The 21,806-nt window shown below is 41.0% G+C and overlaps 1 protein-coding gene and 1 long non-coding RNA gene across 3 annotated transcripts in view; one reads left to right on the plus strand and one right to left on the minus strand.

The window, feature by feature from the left end:
• PRKAR2B (protein kinase cAMP-dependent type II regulatory subunit beta) overlaps positions 1–11,254 on the minus strand; it is a 100,516-nt gene extending 89,262 nt beyond the window's left edge. Inside the window, exon 1 of the mRNA XM_042915236.1 lies at positions 10,811–11,254. Within this exon, the coding sequence (XP_042771170.1) occupies positions 10,811–11,117 (307 nt within the window). The 5' untranslated portion in view covers positions 11,118–11,254. The remainder of the gene's footprint in view (positions 1–10,810) is intronic.
• A 318-nt stretch (positions 11,255–11,572) lies between these two features.
• LOC122206303 overlaps positions 11,573–21,806 on the plus strand; it is a 76,094-nt gene continuing 65,860 nt past the window's right edge. For both annotated transcript variants that reach the window (XR_006196406.1, XR_006196405.1), the window contains exon 1: positions 11,573–11,793. This is a non-coding gene — a long non-coding RNA (uncharacterized LOC122206303). The remainder of the gene's footprint in view (positions 11,794–21,806) is intronic.

A 21,806-nucleotide genomic window follows, 5' to 3' on the forward strand; every position in this document is an offset into this window, starting at 1 on the left:
TGATCTCGCAGTTCGTGGGTTCGAGCCCTGCTTGAGTCGGGCTCTGTGCTGACAGCTCAGAGCCTGGAGCCTGCTTCTGATTCTGTGTCTCCCTCTCTCTCTGCCCCTCCTCCACTGGTGCTCGGTCTCTGTGTTTCTCTTTCAAAAATAAACATTAAAAAAAAAGAAAAGAAATGTGAGGCAAAGCAAAGGGGGCTCTCCTGACCATGTTTATTACATTAGTGGAGGGGGAAAAGTGACAAGGTAGTGCAGGCAATAACTGAGGCAGAAAATAAACATTTTAAGACAAAATTATTTGGAGGCGCCTAAAGAACAAGTAAGTGGAGGTGGCTGGTAAGCAGGCTGGCAGACACGTCAATCTGAATCTCAAAGAAAGGGAATGGGTGTGCTGGTGCCTGAGGAAAAGCTGGAGGGCAAAGGAGCTTTGGGGGTAGGCAAGATTCAGGCTTGAAGGAGGAATGATGAGGAAGGGGGAAGAGATAAGAAAAGGACAAAGCAGGTTCAGGGCCACAGACTAGTTTCGGATTTGGCATGGAGCTCCTGTAAGCAGAAGCCGTGACACAGAAGTCTGGGTGGGTCAGAATGTGTCCTCAATTAGAAAGCTATTAGAAATCCTTACCGGCAAGAAAAGCCTGTATGCCTGTGCTCTCTGCATTTTGCAGAGTGACCAAATATCAGCCTGAAAGAATATGGCCTCATCTTTAAATGAAGTATAAACCTTCATAGCGGAAGACAGGCTATGAAATGAAAACATTTTAAAGTGCATTAACGTAAAGGATTATTAGGAGACTATCTTAGGGGTGTCTGAGTGGTTTAGTCTGTTAAGCCTCCAACTCTTAGTTTTGGCTCAGGTCATGATCTCACAGTTACTGAGTTTGAGCCTTACATTGGGCCTGCTTGAGTTGGGAGCCTCTTTCCCTCTCTCTCTGCCCTCCCCCCTCCCCCAAATAAACTTTAAAAAAAAATAAAGAAGGCTATTTAAAAAAATATTTTTTTAATGTTTATTTACTTTTGAGAGAGAGAGAGAGCGAGTGGGGGAGGTGCAGAGAGAAGGAGACAAAGAATCCGAAACAGGCTCCAGGCTCTAAGCTGTCAGCACAGAGTCGGACACGGGGCTCGAACTCACGGACCGCAAGATCATGACCTGAGCTAAAGTCGGACGCTTAACCAACCAACAGAGCCACCCAGGTGCTCCAAAAGAAGACGATTTTAAATGTCTACATGCCTTAAGAAAGTTTCAATCACATAAGAAGTACACATTTATGGACATTTACTATTCAAGTGAGGTTAATTTAAGATACACTGGAGCACCTACTATGGGCAGGAAAGCTTTGGGGAGAGAGAGCATATTTCTACATATTCCCGCCTGCCTGTGGCAAGGGCAGCTCACAACTGCAAAGCTTACTGAGGTGCAAGGCATATTCATCTGCCATTCCGATAGCATTAATGTCAACCAGAGAATCTTGCACTTGCAAAGATTATTTGTGGGGTGAAATGTAAGTTAACCTCTGGAGAAAGGGTGGGATTTGGCAGAAAGTTAAGGAAAGAGGACTGGGCACTAAGAACCAAGAAAATAACTCATAGAATACTTGGCTATATCAGTTTTGTGCTGTATCGTATGCCTCTAAAGGTTGTGGTGGTGTTTTTCTTTTATTTATTTTGGGAGTGGAGGTGCAAGTGAGCGAGGGGCAGAGAAAAAGAGAATCTCACAAGGGGCAGAGAGAGAGAGAGAGAGAGAGAGAGAGAGAAGCGGGCTTCACCTGAAGCAGGGCTCACGTTTTTTTTTTTTTTTTTTTTCTTTTTATCTGAAGCGGGGCTTGAACTCCTACACCATGAGATCATGACCTGAGCCAAAGTCAGATGCTTAATGACAGACAGCCACCTAGGCACCCTGGTGTTTTGCTTTTAAAGGCTGTGCTTTATTTACTACTTACTGGATAGAAACAAAAGAATTTCCTTTCTTTCATGTCTTTTTACAGTTAAAATTTATTTAATAGGTAATATAAGTATATCATAAACATTTTTTCAGTTACAAAAAAGGAGATATTGAAAAGTCTCTCTCCTGACCAACTGTCATCTCCAGAGATTTCCCTCCTGAGATACTCTTTGAAACTGCATTTCTTTAAACTGTTTAAACTTTGATTTTCTTTTAGTTCTGACACGTCCATGATTTAGTGATGCTGAACTAAAGACCTATAATAGAATGCTTCTCTTTGTCACATCCCCAAAATTTGCACAAAGAATGCAAGTACTCTACAATCTATGTTGGACTTCAAGAGGCAGACAGGACTACAAGTTAGAAAAAAAAAAAAGCCTGGATCTTATTTCCTTCTCATAAGATAGGATTTTCTTCGCTATTTTACCACACTTCCGTTGAGTCAAACAATTAACTTATCTAATGAATGTCTATTAAAATACACACACACAAACACACACACACACACAAGCCCCTACTACCTACAGGTCCTTTATAATGTAGGAGCTTAAATCAGGAAAGCAAAGTTGATCACAGCCACCTTATACATTAACAGACTATATCAAGTTAAGTTTTGGTCTCCAAAATAGTTCACGCACACCAAGAAGAACATAAGGCAATTCTTCAGCTTAAAGAAAAAAAATTAGGACTTGTTTACAATTACTTTTTACTTCTCCCTTTCAAAGTTTATATCGTAGGGTGATTTGTCATGTATAAAATAAGTTAATATGTTGGTATCTGCATAGCATTTATAAAGGCATATGTTGGGAGTTCATACTCAAATACATTCTCCTAGTGATGGTATATAATAAAGAAGTTTTAAGAATTAGGGGGCGCCTGGGTGGCTTAGCCGGTTGGGTGTCCAACTTGGGCTCAGGTCATGATCTCACGGTTCTTGGGTTGGAGACCCACAATTGGGCTCTGTGCTGACAGCTCGAAGCCTGGAGCCTGCTTCAGATCCTGTGTCCCCTCTCTCTCTGCTCCTCCCCTGCTTGCACTCTGTCTCTTGCTCTCTCAAAAATGAATAAAAAACATTAATAAAAAAATAAATAAAAAGTTTCGAGAATTAAATAGCTCAGTATATTAGGTGTTCATTTCTAAAAGTAAATATTTTGTCAAGTTTGTAAAAGTATATGAAGTGCTAATTTTAATGGGATACACAGAGAAAACAACTGTAAAAGGGACAGATCAACACTTGGCCAGACTATATATTTCTAGAGTTAAAAGTAGATAGCTTATTTTTTGGTATGTGGTTCTTTTCAACCATATTCCTGCTATCAGAGTTATTGAAAATTAGGTGTACCATGGTTAAGGAGATGGGCTCTGAACTCACAATGTCAAGTTCAAATCCTGACTCCATCACTTACTTTGGAGAGGCCTAAATGGCACATGGATAAATGGTCTTGCTGTCTGGCACTTCAGCAGCCAAAAATGTTAACAATTATAATTAAATAAAAAGAGCATCATTTAACAAACATTAGCTTTAGTAACTGAAATGAAACAGCTGAGTCACTTTTTAATTCAGCATAACTTTTTGGAAAGATGTTTTTTGGTCTCAACTGAAATGTATCTAAACAAATGGAAGCTTTTGCCTTCTTTTTTATCAAAAAACAAAAACAAAAACAAAAACAAAAAACCTCAATATCACTCCCATGAGCTATTTTGTCTTGGAACAGCTAATATAAGTTAAACAATGTCAGTCCCTAGCCAAACAGATATGGGAATAACTGTATACAGTATATCTTCTTGGCTTCATTTTTATGTGGAACATGTGTTTATATTTTGACCTTTTGTCTTTTTTTTTTTTTTTTAATGCAGAACCATTTTTAAACATCAGCAACTGGAATGATTTTTTTTAAGTTTCCAAACATATTAAGTTACACATGGCAATGCCTATTGCTGAAACATTTATAAATGTTACACCAACTGTGTTTACAGTTCCGATTTTTTTTAGATTGTTTTGTTTTCATATAAGCCATGACCTGAAAAATTTAGCTCAAATTCTTTCCACAAAATAATTACATAATGGAACAGTCTGAGTCATTTTGAATTTCCGAAACACAAAACTTGCTCCCATAAGATAAAGACAGTGGTGAGTATCATAGTGGGGTTTTTATGACTAACTCTACCATAACTAAAAGGTATTGATAAGACTGGAAGGACTATAAGAACATGGTGATTAGAACTCATCCAACTGAGAAAAATCACTGCACTCTTTTTTATTTCCCATTGCCTATCCTTAAGCAATTGACATAAAAATAAAGTCTAAAAGTAATTTCGCTGTAGTGAAAAAAAAAAATCAAAGAACAAAAAATTTGGTAATTCTGAAGACAAAAGTACAAAAATACTTCTCTTTAGCCTTGCCTCTTAAACCTTATCTATCACCTTGATGGAAGAAACAATTTATAACATGTTAAGTTAATATAAATAGCACATAAAATATAAGGAATAGTTCTATGAAAAAGAAGACCAAAATCAACCAAACTGGGGTTAAGGAAATTATTACGCTGTCAGTGCAGAGCCTGACGCGGGGCTCAAACTCCTGAACTGTGACTTGATGACCTGAGCCAAAGTAGGATGCTTAACTGACTGAGCCACCCATGAGCCCCCACAAAAGGATTGTTTCTTCAGAAGTCCAGAGATGGTCAACTTAAGAGAATAATCATTTCTTTTTTAAGACAAAAAAAAAAAAAAAAAAAAAAAGGAAGGAGTTGGCACTCAATCGATATTTCTACAGTGAGTAAATCAGAGAATGAGTACAGCATCCTACCTTCCAATTTGCATACGTTCCTTCTCCTAACAGGTCACCCCAGGTCCCAGCCCCTTTCTGGTATCAAATGACTGTGGACACCACTCAGGCTCTGTGGTCAGTCACTCAATCTCCTTCACTGAACCCCAACCTCTCTACCAAAGGCCTTCTCTAACTGCTAGTACTCCCATTACATGACTTTCTAAATGGATCACAAAGAAGCCTCCCACTGAGGAATTCAAAGGTCTCTTGTCAGTATTTACACAGTTGAAAAAGAAACACATTTGGTTTTCTTGAGGCAGCCAGGAACAAAATCTTGACAGCTGGAAATTTACTGGAACCCACAGGGCTGGGATTTACAACTATATTTCAAGGGATTCGGAACTATATTTCAATAATAATAACCATTAAATATTTACTCCATCCTACCAAGACACAGCACATCCCTATGTGCAACCTCAAATGGAAAGCTTAGAACTCTCTTATGTTAAATAATGGTTGACCAGTTGGATTTTTAAGACATGGAGACAAATTAAAGTATTCTTCAATTTTTGTTCCGGTGTTTTCCTTTTGTGCTCTCTTCAGACAAAGTACAAATTAGTCAAAGAACCTTACACAAATCCCAACTGATTTTACTCTGCTCTTTCTCCCTCCCACCCTCCCTTTTCCCTGAGCCTAAAGTAACAGATGGGTAAGAGTTTGAGAAAAGACACTATTTCAAGTACTTTGATTTCCCAATTTCAATCCCCAAAGCATTCACTTATTACTACTATTAAAATGAATAATGTTTTACCTGTTCTACTCTAAAAATCACCATCTAAACTCAAAATATTTTTTAATTTTAAATCTTCTCTATTATTGTTTTCTGCTCATAACTAAAATAATAGCATAAATATTTTAGCCATTGTCATGAATGATGTAATTTCCATTTCAGGAGGATTTAAAGCTACCATATAAATTTAAAACTTACCATGTAAATTTCTAATAGCCAAAGGCAATAAAGTCTCATTAATTTAAAAGTCTGGAGCTCTTAGCTACAAATTATGAGTTGAAAGGATGTGGGTTTTATTACTGCGCAACATAACTTCACATTAAATCCCAAGTGGAACTGCCACGTAAGCTCATTTCCTACTTCATTTCTCTAAAAAGCGTAAACACTAGATTCATTTCCACAAAATACAATGAAATTGCTATTCTGCAAGAAGTTTACACTCCTGTAAGATTTCATGTTAATGAGGTCATTTGTCTTACATGGAAAACAATGCTTGCTATGTGCACTGTCCTGAGGGACCTTATAAATATTAATCCATTTATCCTCTAACAACCTTATGAGGTGAGTACTACTACTGTGATTATATGTCAGTATGCTTAGCACAGGGCTTCAGATGTGAAAGAAAGTAAGTGTTGTCTGACTTTCATGAACATTTTCAAACGAATTAAATGTATTGAAGAGGTTGATGAAGAACTAACAATTGGCTGCTTTGTCTCATAATCATCTCTAGTGGCCACAGAGAGCAAGCTCTAAATAAGGACACAGAGATAAAAGTGAGCCTAATACATCAGCCAAAGCAACAATTCATTAAACCTATGATTACTCTCTACATGTTCCCACTGTCAATTAGGCCAAGAAGTCAATAGGTGGAAGTGGTTTTTTTTACTCCCAGGATGAGCATGGTGAAGAAGACTTTCACAGAAGGTTCTTAGGAAGCCCATACATGTATGTATAAATTTGTTCTCTTAATCTCGTCCCACCACTCCGTGCTCCAATATTTTCTGTGATGTTAAGGATCTCTTATAAATTCCCCATATTCCCCTTAAATTGTAAAAAAAAAATCATAGGTAGATACGATTCTCCAATAAAGATTTGACATAGGCCAGAGTTAAGAGGATTAAGTCATAGTTTTTACATGGTGAATTTCTATTTATATATCTTGACATGCTTGCTTTATAAGATATTCTATATTTTTGGCTTGTGTACCCACTTTGAAATCTAGATTTTTCTTCTAAAATATGGAAAATTAGTCCTCTATATTTTGTATACAGTTTATTTTTTTTCCAGCTTGATCTTCATGTACCCATAAGTAATTTAATTTTCTTCTGACCACTTGTCAATTTATAGGGATAATTTGGAATTTTATTTACTTCATTTTATAATTTCAGCAACTTCACTGAAGAAATTATTGAGCAACATAAGACCTCACAGTGATGCCTACGTGAAACCATTGATTATCATAGATTCTACTCCAAGCTGGTACTGATCCAACTCTTTGGCCTACTGTAAACCCTTTTAATATATTCTAAGCCTGGGGATACTACCCTTTCAGAAGCAACATGTCATGCTTGAGGTGCTTTCTGCAGCATGGGGAAGAGGGAGGCAGTCTCCATCATAGCTTCTTTAAGGACTTAAGACTTCCCTGGAAGGGTTATTGCCATATGCCATTATCATTCTAACACCTGAAGGTTGCCCTTTTATCCAGATTTGAAAGCAAAATGAAAGTAACACAAGTAATAAAATTAAGAAAACAGGACGGTAATGGGAGAGCTACCAGCAGAGAAAGGGATCCTTCAGATCCCCAGGAAAGAAGACCACCTTCACCCATCTGACCATTTGGCCTACTGCTATCAACGGCCAGGCTACCAGACTCTGACTCACTTCTTTGTTTCAACCACCACACTGAGGTCAAAGTCATATGTTCGATCCCTACCTGAGTCAAATGGGAAGCCACCTCACTGTCAAAAATGTGCCCAACCTCTCATAAATATCATCACTTGTCCTAAAGGGATTCATTAGAGTCGGTATGAACCAATCCATGCAAATTCATCACCATTACTGGAAAAATAACCAGGAAAACCTGATCCATGAGTCAGTCCATTGTATAAATTTCATTTAGGAAGAACTCTCTGATGGTCTTGGGGCAGATAGATGTTGAGTAAGAAACCAGGCTCTGCCACTTAACTAGTTCCATGTGTAATCTTGGACACGTTCATTTATCAGAGCCTTACAGATAAAACACATCAAGGGTCTCAAGTAGAATCTGACACAAAAGGGATGTTCACGTGATGTTGGCCCCAGCTCCTCTTAACTTTTAACCTGGGTGTTAAGAGAAGGATGGAGCCAGGTCTACCAGTGTTTCAACCCTGGTTCTGCAACACATTAGCTGTGAAACACTGGGCAAGTGGCGGCCTCATCTTTCTCATAAAGCTGGGATAATGAATCAAAGTATTCAGATAATGCCTGGCACACAGCAAATGCCAATAAGCGGTAGCTACTTCTGTAAATGTTAGTAAGACAAAGACATTATTACCATCGCTATCTGTTGATCAGTGTTTCTCACAGTGTGGTCAGGAACTATGGATATAAGAATGACCCAGACGGTCTGTTTAAAAAAAAAAAAAAGATCCCAACCTATTCAAAAGCTCTCCTAGAGTAGTGCCAGGTAATATTCATTTCTGAATCAAACTTCCTTGAGATGTATACTAAAATTTAAGAATGAGCGACCCAGTTGGTCTTGTGCTGGGTCACAGTAAATTAAGACTCGCCAGCTAGTACTTATTCTTTACTATGCTAGGAGAATTGCCCGGTACCTGATGTTTTATATTTTGGAAATTCTTTGGAACTAAACATTAAACTGATAGGCTCACTCCTGTTGTTTTTTCTTCCCCCCAATGGTACTATTTTGACTTTTTCCCCCACTCCAGCCAGGGGAAGGCAAACTATGGCCTTGGTCTGTGGCCAATTTTCTACAACCCCAACAACCAGAGCCGATGTGTATTTAAAATGTTGTTGAAAGAAAGAAAGAAAGAAAGAAAGAAAGAAAGAAAGAAAGAAAGAAAGAAAGAAAACATATTCAATGGAGACATTGTGTTGCTCAGGGCATCTAAAATATTTACCGTCTAGCCCTTTACAAAAAGGTTTGTCAACCCCTGGTAGTCTACATATATTTTTTTTAACTGCAGATCTCACACAATTTACATGCTTTAAAAATAGTAATAATAAGGGAGAATTAATTAAAATAGAAGATATTCTAGTAGATATATTCTAGTGCACCTAATAGAGGCAAGTACCACTGCCAAAGTTTTTGTTATACACATATGCGTGTGTGTGTTTATCAGATAATGATCAAATTGAATTTGGCTGTAGTCAAAAAGTAATTTTAAAGTCCTTGAGGGCAGGGGTGGGAAATAAATAGTGCAATCGGTTAACGAGCATTCATTAAAACTCACACAGATTAATTTTTACAATAAAGGTGCCTTGGAGAACATAAAAAATCATATAAAATGATCCCTGCTGCTTAGAAGTTAATGGCTTATTCATTACAAAATGGTAATAAAATCAGTTTTGTGTACCATATACACTGTTATAAGGAGAAAATGGAATCATCAATGCAAAGTATTTCAAAAGTATCATACTAGAAAATATTTTAGTTATATTAATATATCATCTCAAACATATGCAGGTTTTTTTCTTACCACCTCCTTAATTCCTAGTTTCCTCCAATCTGGGAAATGAGTCTTTTTTTTTTTCCTTTGTGTGTGCATGTGTTATGTATGTGTGTTTGCATGCATGTGTCAGGAGAATAAAAGAAAATGCTTCTGCCCTTTCTGTGTCATCCATTATTGGCTTCTTCTCAATTTAAAATATGCTTTCTTTTACCTTTCTCTTGTTTCTAGCAAGAAAAGCACTTGATTAAATTCTTATGCAAAAAGAACAATAAAGACTATGATCATCTTATCCCTAGCCATACTACAAAGTCCAAAATTAAAATTGTTAAGGTAACAATTTTTCTTCTTGCCTTCATAGGACACAAATTTCCAGGGTATTTGTGATTGTTTCAGGCAAGCTAAATATACGTTAATTTTATAACACATTTGGACAAATTTGCAAAGGAAAGAAACACCTTCCTAGGAACATACTCCAGGAAATAACACTTTAAAAGGTTTTCATTCTACAGAATACACTGCAGGCACACAAACCACAAGCAGTGTAAATAAATACACACTGGTACAATGCTGAAATGTATGTCTGTCTTACACCACAAAGAGAAAACACTTCCACACCACGGTATTTCAGCTTGGGATGCCATAAAGACGGGATTTAGGCCTGTGGTGTAAATACAGGAGGCTGTAAATGTGTGTGTGTGTGTGTCTGTGTGTGTTAGGAAAAGAGGGTTGTAAGCAGAAGGGGTGGGACTTGTCAGGAGCAGCTATTTGAGAAAATTCCTTTTTCTTTCCCATTCATTCTTTCCAGCTTGTGTCTGGCACAGTCCTTACAATTACTCACTGGCTTTTCATTCTAAAGACAACCAACAAGCTTTCAGAACTTCCTACAGTGTTTTTCACATACTTTGTTTTTTTAAAAGGCACCAAATCATTGAATATTTGTTTTAAATAAAAAGTAAACCATTAGCCCGGTTCCTCATTCCAAAGACCCCATGAGTTGCCGGCTAAACAGGATCCTTTGTTGTGTGTCCAAAAATAACACAACGCGGTATTGGTAAATTGGGAAACAACAGATCACTCCGTTTCCAAGAATGTCAAAGTTATTACCATAAATTTCGATCTGCCCCAGTGAGTCCAATTCCATGCTCCTTTCAGGGAACATGCGGTCCCAACGGCAGCAAAGCCAATCCAATTGAATACCCCTCGCCTTTTCTCTTTGGACACTCCATTAATAAATATAAGGGCTGCAAGAGGATGCCAAGTGGGCCGGTTTCCTCTACGCACAATGGTATCCGTACAGCGAAATCTCTCCAACCACAGTGAAAGTTGTCTTTCAGATGCCCACCCCACACCGGCCGTCCAGTGCCAGAGACCCCAGGACGAGAGGGGGCAGCTGGGCAGAGAGCCGTCACCTTTCAGCTCCCCACCTCCCGAGGAGGAGACGAGGGGGAGGGCACGACACGAAAGCAGAGTAGGAAGGTGGGCGAGTGGGAGAGACAGAAATGGATGCTGAGGGGGTGGGCGAGATGGAAGGTAGGTTAGGTGGAGAACGCGGGGAGAGGCGGGTGGGCAGAGCTGCGGGATTCTAGAGCAGAGTTGGGGAACGGCGCGGGCTAGCGGGGGCGCGCAGGGGGTCGGGTCCTCACCGTTGAACGCCCCGGCGTCCGCGGCCTCCTCCTCCTCCTCCTCCCCGTTCTCGGAGTCGGTGTGCATGGGCTCCTCTGCGAAGTTGACCCCCTTGCTGGGGGTACCGCCCCCGGCGGCGGCGCCCGCGTCCCCCCAGGTCCTGCCCTCATGGCCGAAGCGCGCGGCGCCTTTGCGCTCGTTCTCCTGCTGCAGGCGCGTGAAGTGCTGCAGCGCGAACTCCAGCAGGTCCGCGGGCTGGTGCCTCAGCACCTCCACCGTGAAGCCTTGCAGCAGCTCCGTCAGTCCCGCGGGGATCTCGATGCTCATCCTGCCTGCCGGGCGGCGGGCGCCTGGGCGCCGCCCTCGCCGCCTCCCCGGACCAGCCTGCGGCCCCGCGGCCGCCGAGAGAGCGCGGACGGCACTAGCGGCGCTACCCGCTGCGAGCGCGGCGCTCTGGGCCCCGGCGGCCCGGCTGGCCCGGCCCGCGGCTCCCGGCGCGCGGTTGCTCCGTCCGGCGGCGGCGGCTGAGCGAGCGCGGCCCCGGGAGGGCTGGCAGCATCTCCGGCTCCTCCCGCTCCCGCCGCCGCTGCTCCTCTCCCCCCGCCCGGGCCGCCCCGCCCCCGCCGCGCCCGCGCCCGCGCCCGCGCCCGCGCCCGCGCCGCGCCGCGCCGCGCGGGAGGGGGCGTCGGAGCGCGCCCACGTGACCCCCGGAAACCATGGCAACCTCCGCCGGCGGGCGCCGCGCACCGCCGCTGGGAAGGTTGCGGTGCGGAAGACGCCGGCTGGCGGCGGCGGGGTGATGGGGCGACGCTGCTGCGCGCGCGCTGGGCGCGGACTCCTGTCAGCACGGCCGCAGGTGGCCCCCGGGGTGCACCTTGCAGTCCACCTGTCCTCGCTCCGGTGCGGACGGGCCTCTCGGCCGAATTCCACAAGTCCTTCAGCACCAGGAACCGCGCAGAGCTGCTGCCACGCGAATTGCCCCGAAACTTCAGCCTCCACCTCGGTAGCGGCATTTTATTTTCCTCCGGGAATCTAGTTTCATTAATAAGTGTTGGCAGTGTCTTTGCTTTAAAGTCATATGTGCTACTGGTTGTCTTTTGGACGAAGAAATAATACCCCATCCTTGTGACACCTTTCTTTCTCTTTTGCTGCATTTTATCCAGCCTTCCTCCATACATCCTGTTTATGTTTTGTTTTACTGACAGTAGTAAATTGTCCACTCGATGCATTTTACTGCTATTTATGAAGACAAATGCACCATTTATTGTGAGGCCCTTGTGAAAGTTAGTCGATGCCCTTCAAACAGGATAGTGAAACATTATGAGTAAAATGTCATGGTCAGGGCAGATAGTCCTAAAGAAAAAAAAAAAAAAGCTTTGCTTGATGAGGCTCCTATTGTTTATTTTAAACCTTTCCCTTAACTTTGAGTGATTTTAATTATATCTCCAAAATAGGCTACTTGATATAAAGAGATATAGAACTAGAAGGGTGTACATTTAAAGTAGAAGTCCTTGACTCTGAAATGAGGCTTAATTCTGCAAATGTTTATAATTTTGAATAATAAAAATGCTTTTTGCCAATTAAATGGTTTTTTAAAAAGCATACTTCATTTTCTACAATGGCCATAATATTGTAAATAAATATTTCAAGGGCAAGTTCAGTTCTTCTGATTTATCTTTCCACTCACAAAAAAAGAGTAAATACATGACTCAGAAAATTCGAAGTCTAGAAATCAAGATATAGCAAACTAGTTCCTTTTATAAAAATTCACCTTGATATGAACCCTTTGTTTATAAACCAACTCGTAAGCATTCATGAGTGAATGTATTTCTCTTTCTGTTCCTTATCTACCTCATAATAGCATGTTACTTTTAAACATAGTAAAGTACTTCTAATTGTGTTGAGCATTTTAAGTGGTAAGCTTTTATAAAATACCATGATCCTCATAGAGAACAATATTAGTCAAACTCTTAACCGTGTAAGCATTATATAAGCCATATATGCACTATCTTCCTAGATCCAGTAATTAAGATGAATTTGCATCATCTGCCTTCATTTATGATGTTTTTATTAAGATTAGCATTGCTTGCAAGTGGCAGAAAATGCAAAATACAGTAGCTTAAGCAATATAGAAGCTTATTTCTCTATAATGTAAATGTAAGCAGTTCAGGGCTGGTATGGTGGTTCCATGAACTTCAGGTACCCAGGCTCCTTCTAGCTCATTGCTCTGTAATCCTCAGTTTCTGGTTTAAAATTAATGCTGCATCTCTAGTCATCTCATTCATATTTGAAAGAAAAGGCATTTTACTCCCTCCCCCACCTACACATACACACACACACGCACACACACACACACACACACACACACACACACACACACACACAGATACACGCATACCCCTCTACAAACACTTCCAGTAAGTTGAATACACCAATTCCTCTTATACCCTCTTGGCCAGAGCTTAGTCAAGATGGCTACACCCATGGCATGATGGAATGCATTTTCCAAAGGTGACTCCAAAAATATCTCCAGTCCCTGTGCTCTTCTACAGTGTGACCTTGCCACTGCCCCATCAAGAGTTGAAGTCTTAATTCGGCTCTTCTTGAATCTGGATGGGGTTTTTACTGCTTTCAAAGAAGTCATCCCAGCATAACAGAAGTAGCCAGAAGTAGACAGACGCCCTGCCCAAATTCCTGAGCCACAGAATCTGGGAGTAGAATAAAAAGGTTGTTATTATAAAAAGGCTTAAACCTCTAAGTTTTGGGAGAATTTGTAGCACAGTAATAGGACTGAAACACGTAGCTATATGGAAAGCTTGGGAATGTGAGCTTTATTTTGAGCAGTCATGTGCCAAGCAAACATTCGGAAGCTGAGAACCAGTTCTGGGGACAATAACCAGCGGCTGCCACTGTGGATAACACTCTTTCCCCCAGGAATGACAGAAGGAAAGAGCACTCCTTATCCATTTACAAGAACCCTATTTCAAAGTAGCATCCTACATTTTGTGTTTCAAAGTAGTTTTTGTTATGTTGGTTTTGGTTTGGTTTTTGTAGATTTACTATATGAGGCTTGGTAGATGCCTCTGTCATCAACCACAATGCCAGGGTCATGTGGCTGTCATTTCTTTAGGGGTATAGAAATGATCCAGGCATGAAATGCATAATTGGATTAGATGACCTATATGGTCTCTCCCATTCTGGGATGTTCTACAATAGTATAATATTAAAAGAAGACATGTTGGATTAAAACGTCTTTGCAAACAGCTCTCTGATCATTTTTATTTGCATCAATTTTTAAACCAGAAACCATGACCTGAAAAATTAAAGCTGGATCCTGGTAGTCCTATTATGTTAATTTTGTTCTCAGAACAAACGTTCACTTCTAAACTCCTATTCTGGCTTTTATTCCCTACCACATAACCGTTCGGGTAATATTCTGTGATTTCCTTTGCTTTCATTTTCAGAATATTTCCTTCTGAACCTTGGAGTGCAGTGATGGTGGCTTATGGGAACTATTTATCTTTGAATTCTTTAAAAGAACATCACTGAAATTGATTCTTTGGTGGTTGATTTACAAAGCAATTTTCACTAGTTTCTAAGAGCAGCAAAAGCAATTGCCAAAGAACTCTGAGAGTTCAGCATCGAAATGAAATGAGAATGCTACCAAATTTGTTTTCACACATGGAAAATTAAATAGGTACCGGACAGAGACATCAATTTTTTTATATGGAGCTGCCAACACAAGACAACAGCCTAGACAAGCCATAGTTTGGGCAAGCTTTGCAATGGATTATCATAGCTATGACCAATCAGACAGCATTTCTTACCCACAGTTAATATGTCTCTGATCATGCCTCATTGGTGCAAGAAATATATACCCACTCAAGACAAAAAGACCAACTGGGGGACACAGGGGCTGTGCTTACACAGAGCTCGCAGTAGCCATCACTCTCAGTTTTGTATACCTTTAGCAGTTCAGCACTGGCTACGGTTTTGGTGTTTCCAATTCCTATTCTGAAGAGAGGGAATCCAGTTGGTTTGGTCTTGACCATCCAGTGGATTGGCTGGCCTTGAGTGAGAGGTTCTCTCCTGATTCAGTCAGTATGGCCAGTGGGGTGCAGGATAAGAAAGGGGTCGGGGAGTATAAATACATGGTGAGACCTGACTCTTCAGAAACAAAAAGTCCCAAACATAGGCACTGACAGTAGGATAGGCAACCGTCACAATTTACCTACTACCAGATGGCCACCTCATAGCCTGGAAATCTTATAAGACTAAATAAAAGGATTGATCTCTACATGCAGCTTTGTACTCCCAGATTGTCAGATTCAGTAGGTCTGAAGTGGGGCCTGAGAGTTTGTATTTCTGTCAAAGTCCCAGGTGATGCATATGCTGCAGGTCTGGGGACCACACTTGGAGATCCACTATGCTAGATTCCCCAGCAGAGAGTTTATGCTCATACTGAGAAGACAATTCCCTGGAGAAACTTTTTTGCTTAACATCAAAGCATAAGTTTTTCTTTGGTTAAATGAGGACTTAATGCAACTTTATTTTTGTGCTCTCCTTGAAGGAGTCTTATACAGTTAAAGAGATTCTCAAAAGCCACAGAGAATATGTCCTTAAATATTACATGTCGTAAATAGAATATGGATTTCCTATTAAGGGCTAGGTCAGGCTCACAAGTTTATCTCTGCTTCCTGAAGCCCCACTGAAACCATGGCCAAAGGAATGGGGAAGATAAAAACAAAATTATAAACTCATAAGGACAAAAGAACAAGAGAAATATAATAAAAATTAAAAATAATACTAAACAATTTTAAATTATGTAGACTTAAAAAGTAAGGGGATTTTGACCTATACTATCACATAGGTGAACCTTGAGGACCATGTGCTAAGTGAATTAAACCAGTCAAAAAAGACAAAACCTGTATAAATCCACTTAGATGCTAAGTCCCTAGTGTAGTCAGATCCATAGAAACAGAAAGTGGAATGGTGGCTGCTGGGAGCTGAGGGGAGGGGGAAGTGGGAAGCTGTTTAATGGGTGAAGAGTTTCAGTTTTGCAAGATGAAAAATGTCTGAGGTTGGTTGCACAAGAATGTGAGTAGACGTCACACTACTCAACTATAGACTCCAAATGGTTAAGATGGGAAACTTGGTTACATGCATTTTAGAAATTAAAATTTTTTTAATTGTTTAATTTTTAAGAAATGAATGGGAAAAGAAACAAGAGCAGATGAGAGTTGTCTACTGAAATTTTGGAACTAACTTAGCAAACTGTATAATACTGGAACACAAGCTTGGGCGAGGGCTCAGGGAGAGGAAGCCAGTGAGAAGCGAGACAACATTCATATCACAGAGCACAGAAGCTGGAGACACTGGGTGCCTTTGAAAGGGAATAAGGAGTGAGGACTCATGAAATGTTTGTAGAAGGAGCTGATAACACTGTCCACCCTCTGGCCCTCCCCTGCCCTATGTAGACCATCAACTGTGCTCCTTCATTCCAGCAGGAGGTAGAGGGCGTGACTTGAGGTCTGCACAGCTGACTGTGGGGATAAGATGCTGTACCAAGAAGGGGACTGATTCTAATTTGGTGATTCTGATTTTGATCAGTGGCCTCTTTCCCCCACTGGACTCCCAAAATTCTGAGAACTAAATGTACCTAACAGGCAGGAAATCGGAGGATTCCTCTTTAGGCGACTGGCCAGCTCAGGAAGCAAGACCTACAGATGCTGACATTTGTGGGCCCAACTCTCTGTCTTTTCACCCCATTTTGAAGTTCACCAGTCAATACCCACCACCACCCCCCACACCTCATAAACGTGAATTCAGGTAGGGATCATCAGGTTTCCAAAAAAAAACTTTTAAGTATGAAAGACTATAACCAAAATAAATGAACTAAAAAATAAACTCAGAGAAGTAAAGACTGTGGTAAACAGAAGAAAAATCCTAAAACCATTGTAATATCCTCAGATATACAGTAAAAACAATAATAATTGTTAACATTTATTTGTCAGATACTATTCAGAACACTTTGTATCTGTCAACTCATTCAATGTTCAGGAGAACCCTATGATGTATGTATATTATTACATTGCAGATGAATAAGCCAAGACACAGAGAGACTAAGTAATTTGTTCAAGATCACACAATTTACAGATGGTATTGGGATAGGACCCCAGGCAGTCGGGCTCCATAGCCAATATTCTATATTTGAAAGGAATAAGAACTCCTAGAAATTAAAACCGTGAGAGCAAAAATGCAATCAAGATAATACGTTCAAAATTAAAGTGAGGGGATTTATCAGAAAATAAAAGAAAAATCTAGAAGATGAAAGAGAAAAATAAGAAAATTAGAGAATTGACTCAGGAATTTCAACATCCAATAATAGTTCAAGAAAGAAATCAATGATAAATGGAGAAAATCATTAAATCATACAGGAATTTTTCCCAGAATTGAAGGATGTGAATTTCTAGACCGGAGGGGCCCATGAGCAGGCCCATAGGACAATAAATAAAAACACTCTCACCAGGCCTATAGTACTGAAATTTAGGTATTTCAGAACAGTTATACATAAACAGAAGAGTATAAAAGCTCAGAGTATCATCCAACTTCTTAACAGCAACACTGAAGGCTAGAACACAATGGAACAATACCTTCCAAGTGCTGAAGGAGTTATTTCCAACCCAGAATTCTGTATCCAGCAAATTAAAGATAGAATAAGGATATTTTCAGACATGTCAAGTTTTATGTAATACAGACTCCCATTACCCTTGATCAAGAATTCAAATAAGTTTTATGAAAACAAGGCAATAGCCTGATGAATAGGGATATAGAGGATCCAGTAAGGGGAAGGGAACCAACATAAGCCCCCAACTCCACATCAGCCAGCCTGCTTGCACCTATACTCACTCTACCTTCTGCCTATTGACTCAGACGTCCACACTCTGTTTACCTGTGCTCCATCCTGTTCCCTGTGACCAACGCAAGGAAATTGCTTCTACAATTGCCACCACTCTCCTGAGTCATCAATGTTTCCCTTTCAACTGAGCCTCTTAGTGGCAAAGAGACTCTAGGAGACCCCTGACTCTCCCCACCCCTGTTAGTCAAGCCCTGTAGAATCCCCTCCCTTGAGTGTGAGTGGTCCTTGTTCCTTGTTCCTTCTAGCCAATAAAATATGGCAAGAGTGAAGGGATTTTGCATATGAATTAAGGTCCCAAAGCAGTTGATTTTGAGTTAGTCAAGAAGTTTATCCAGGGCTTGATGTAATCAGCCAAAGACCCTGTAGAGAGAGAGAGAGAGTGGGGCCTCCCTGAGGGCAGAGAGTTTCCTTGCTGGCTTGAGGAAGTTCAGGAAGTAAACAGCCATGCTGAGGAAGCCCATGGGAGATGTTTTCTTCAGTTTACCATTGTTTCCTGCTGCTTCTCTTACCTCCCTGACCACATCTACTCATTCTTCTTTACTGGATATGCCTCATCCCTCCTGTTTCTAAATGTTGAAACCTCCCAATATTTCCCTTCTCCACCCTGACTCCGCAGGTGACCTCATCAAGCCCATTAGCTTTAAATACCATTTATATGTGCATGATTCTCAAATGTATGCTTCTAGCCTAACCTGTCTCTGAACTCAATACTTCTATGTCCAACTGCCTTGAGGGGTTTAAAAGATACCTGGGGTGTCTGAGTGGCTCAGCTGGGTAAGCATCCAACTCTGGGTTTGGATTCCAGCTCAGGTCATGAATTCATGGGTTTGTGAGCTTGAGCCCTGTGTTGGGCTCTGCGCTGACAGTGTGGAGGTTGCTTGGGATTCTCTCTCTTTCTTTCTGCCTCTCCCCTGCACTCGCTCTCTCTCTCTCTCTCTCTTTCTCTCTCTCTCAAAATAAATAAACTTGAAAAAATAAAAATAAAGGAAAGGTACCCCAGCTCAGCATATCCAATGCTGACATCCTTATTACTAGTTCTGCTCTGTCAACAGCACCGAGAACAATGCCTAGAACATAGTGGGCAGTCAGTATTTATGGAGTCAAAAGAAGGAAGGAGGGGGAAAAGAAAGAAGTTGTGGCGGGAGAGCAATGCATGCGGAGGAAAGACTAAGGGAATTCTTAGGATTGTCGTGAACAAGGACCTGGGGGAGCAGCTATCCAGCAGGTCTGGAGATGAGCTGGGTCCAAATGAAGCAGGAAATCAAAGACATACAGAAGGAAGTCCCCAAGGTAAGAGAAAGGCACTGATCAATTATCTCATGTGTTTGATTATATTGAGGAAAACACCACCTCTGGCAGAGAGTTTGGGAAATGAATACACGATAGTTTCAGAGAAAACCAGACAAAGAAAACAGCACAAATCACTCCAGGGATAACAGAAGGTTGAACAAGAAAGGAAATAAAATCAAAGAACACCAAGTGGCTCAGCCATGAGCAGGATTTATGTAGTCATAACAATGAAAACAATGAGAACTGATACAACCATAAAGTGTGGCCTGAACAAATTAGGCAGAAAAAGAGCAAGGGAACAATGTGTGTCTGTGTCTGCATCTGTGTTGTGGGAGCACGGACTAAATCCTGACATTCCATAACAGGAAGTCAACAGAAATGTCGAAATCAGAGAATCCAGAAATAGTAACGTATATATAAAACTTAGAAATATGTTACTAAATAGCGAAAGAAATCGCTTAAATAATCGAAAGTCATTGCTTCCAGTTAATGGAAATGATATATACACATATTTGTTAAAGACTCTGAATTTCTACAACAGGTATTAAGTTATCAGAGTCCCCATGTTTCATGCAACTCTTCCTTTATTTCTGGCTTCAGAAATAAACCCATGGCTAAGATTTTCTAGTCCTTTTTTAATGGCTGTCTAGTGGGGAGTCCCAAGCCTGCATCTTCAAATTCTATGAATTTTAGAAATCAGTTGTGCTTATGACAGTTGGCCACTTTTTACAGGAAGGACCCTCACAGTATTCGTTTGCTAAATATCCTATTTGTTGTCCCACTTAGTGGGATGTTTATGAAACTTTCTTTTATAATAATCTTGTTCTCCTTCAGTTATTTTCCACTTCTCCTTGTTGTCTCTGTCCAATGTAGTTACTCCATTGTCGCTTGTGAAATTCAAGAACCAAGGTTCCCAGGTGTAGAATTCTCTTGCTAATCTTCATCCCAATGGAATAGAATGTCCCATTTTTGCCTTCAATCCTTTTAGAGCTAATAGAGCTAATGGATGCTTTCTTTGAAGAACAGTTTACCCTTTACCCTGCATCAGGGTCATTGTATCATGTTTGTTGAACTGTATGGCTGAGTAAATTCTGTTTGGACTTCTTGCCAACAGAAACAAATTGCACATGTATCAAAGCAGAAGGGGGTATTGGGGTGTTTAAACTACATTTTATTTACCATTTTAAAGGTAGAGCGTCTACATTTCCAACTCTCTTTTACAGCACAGGTTCTAGAATTTGTAAAAATCACATGTAAGTCAGGCCCAGGTAGCAAACATAGAGATAGGCATCATTCTTAGTAGACTCGGGGTCATGTAGATCTTGTTGTGCACAAATGTTTTTGTTCATGACCAGCCCTTGGTGTTGTCCCCCTGCAGATGACTCCAAAATGATTTATATTTTCAGTTCAGTCATCTCTCTTCACCGCCAAACCCATAGCTCCATTTGCCTGCTGCTCAAAGATTCTGCCTGGTGATGTTGCCAAGACCTCAAATTCAATCACCAAACTTCTCAGAAACAGAAATTAAGCTCTTTCCCCTCAGTGTTGTTCTTCCCACTCTGTTCTCGGGTTCTGCAAATGGCATCATAACACCTTCTAGTCACTGACTTAGACGCAGAGCCACTGCTGACCTCTGCCTCTCACATTCCCAAGTGGATTCTTGTCAAATCCTGTTGATTCTATTTCCATGGTGACTTGCTGACATTTGTCCTCTCCCTGCCATTCCTAATGTCACTGTCTGTCTTAGTCTGCTCAGGCCACCATAACAAAATAGCATGGACTGCATGGCTTGAACAATAGAAGTCTAGCTCCTCATAGTTCTGAAGGCTGGAAGTCAGATCAGGATACCAGCATGTTCCAGTTCTGCCGAGGGCTCTCTTCCTGGCTTGTAGATGGCTCCCTTCTCACCAAGTCTCATGTGGCTGGCCTTTCCTCAACCTGTACACTTGGAAAGACTGATGCCTCTCCTTTTTCTTTTTCTTTCTTTCTTTCTTTCTTTCTTTCTTTCTTTCTTTCTTTCTTTCAAGTTTATTTATTTATTCAGAGAGAGAGAACCAATGAGGGAGGGGCAGAGAGAGGGAAAGAGGATCTGAAGTGAGCTCTGTGCTGATAGCAGAGAGCCCAATATGGGGCTCAAATTCATGAACTGTGAGATCAGGACCTGAAGTCGGATGCTTAACCAACTGAGCCACCCAGGTGCCCCTCTCCTTTTTCTTATAAGACCACCAGTCCTATTGGATTAGGACCCCACCCTTATGACCTCATCTAACCTTAGTATCCTACCCAAAACTCTATTTCCAAGTGCAGTCACACCAGGTATTTGGGCTTCAACATACAAATTTTGGGGTGAGACATTTCAGTCCATAACACTGTATGAGGCTGGGTTTTCATCACTTCTTGCTGGACTTTTCTCTTCTAATTAACCCCCTTGTCTCCAATCTTTCCCACTTGTAGTTAACACATTATTTTGAGAAATCTTTTCTAGGTACATTGCTGTTTATGTCACTTTCTTTTTAAAAATTTTTAAAAATGTTTATTCAGTTTTTTTAAGGGAGAGAAAGAGAGAAAGTGAGCAGGGGAGGGGCAGAGAGAGAGGGAGGCACAGAATTCAAAGCAGGCTCCAGGGTCCAAGCTGTCAGCGCAGAGCCTGAAGCAGGGCTCGAACCTGAGCACTGTGAGATTATGACCTGAGTGCAAGTCAGATGCTTAACTGTATGTCAGTTTCTGCTAAAAATGAACAAACAAATGAAAACCCCGAATAAAACAAAACAAAAAAAACTTCCAATAGCTTTTGTTTCCTAAAGAAT

The sequence above is a fragment of the Panthera leo genome, chromosome A2, assembly GCF_018350215.1.
Source record: "Panthera leo isolate Ple1 chromosome A2, P.leo_Ple1_pat1.1, whole genome shotgun sequence".
NCBI classification, from domain to species: domain Eukaryota; kingdom Metazoa; phylum Chordata; class Mammalia; order Carnivora; family Felidae; genus Panthera; species Panthera leo.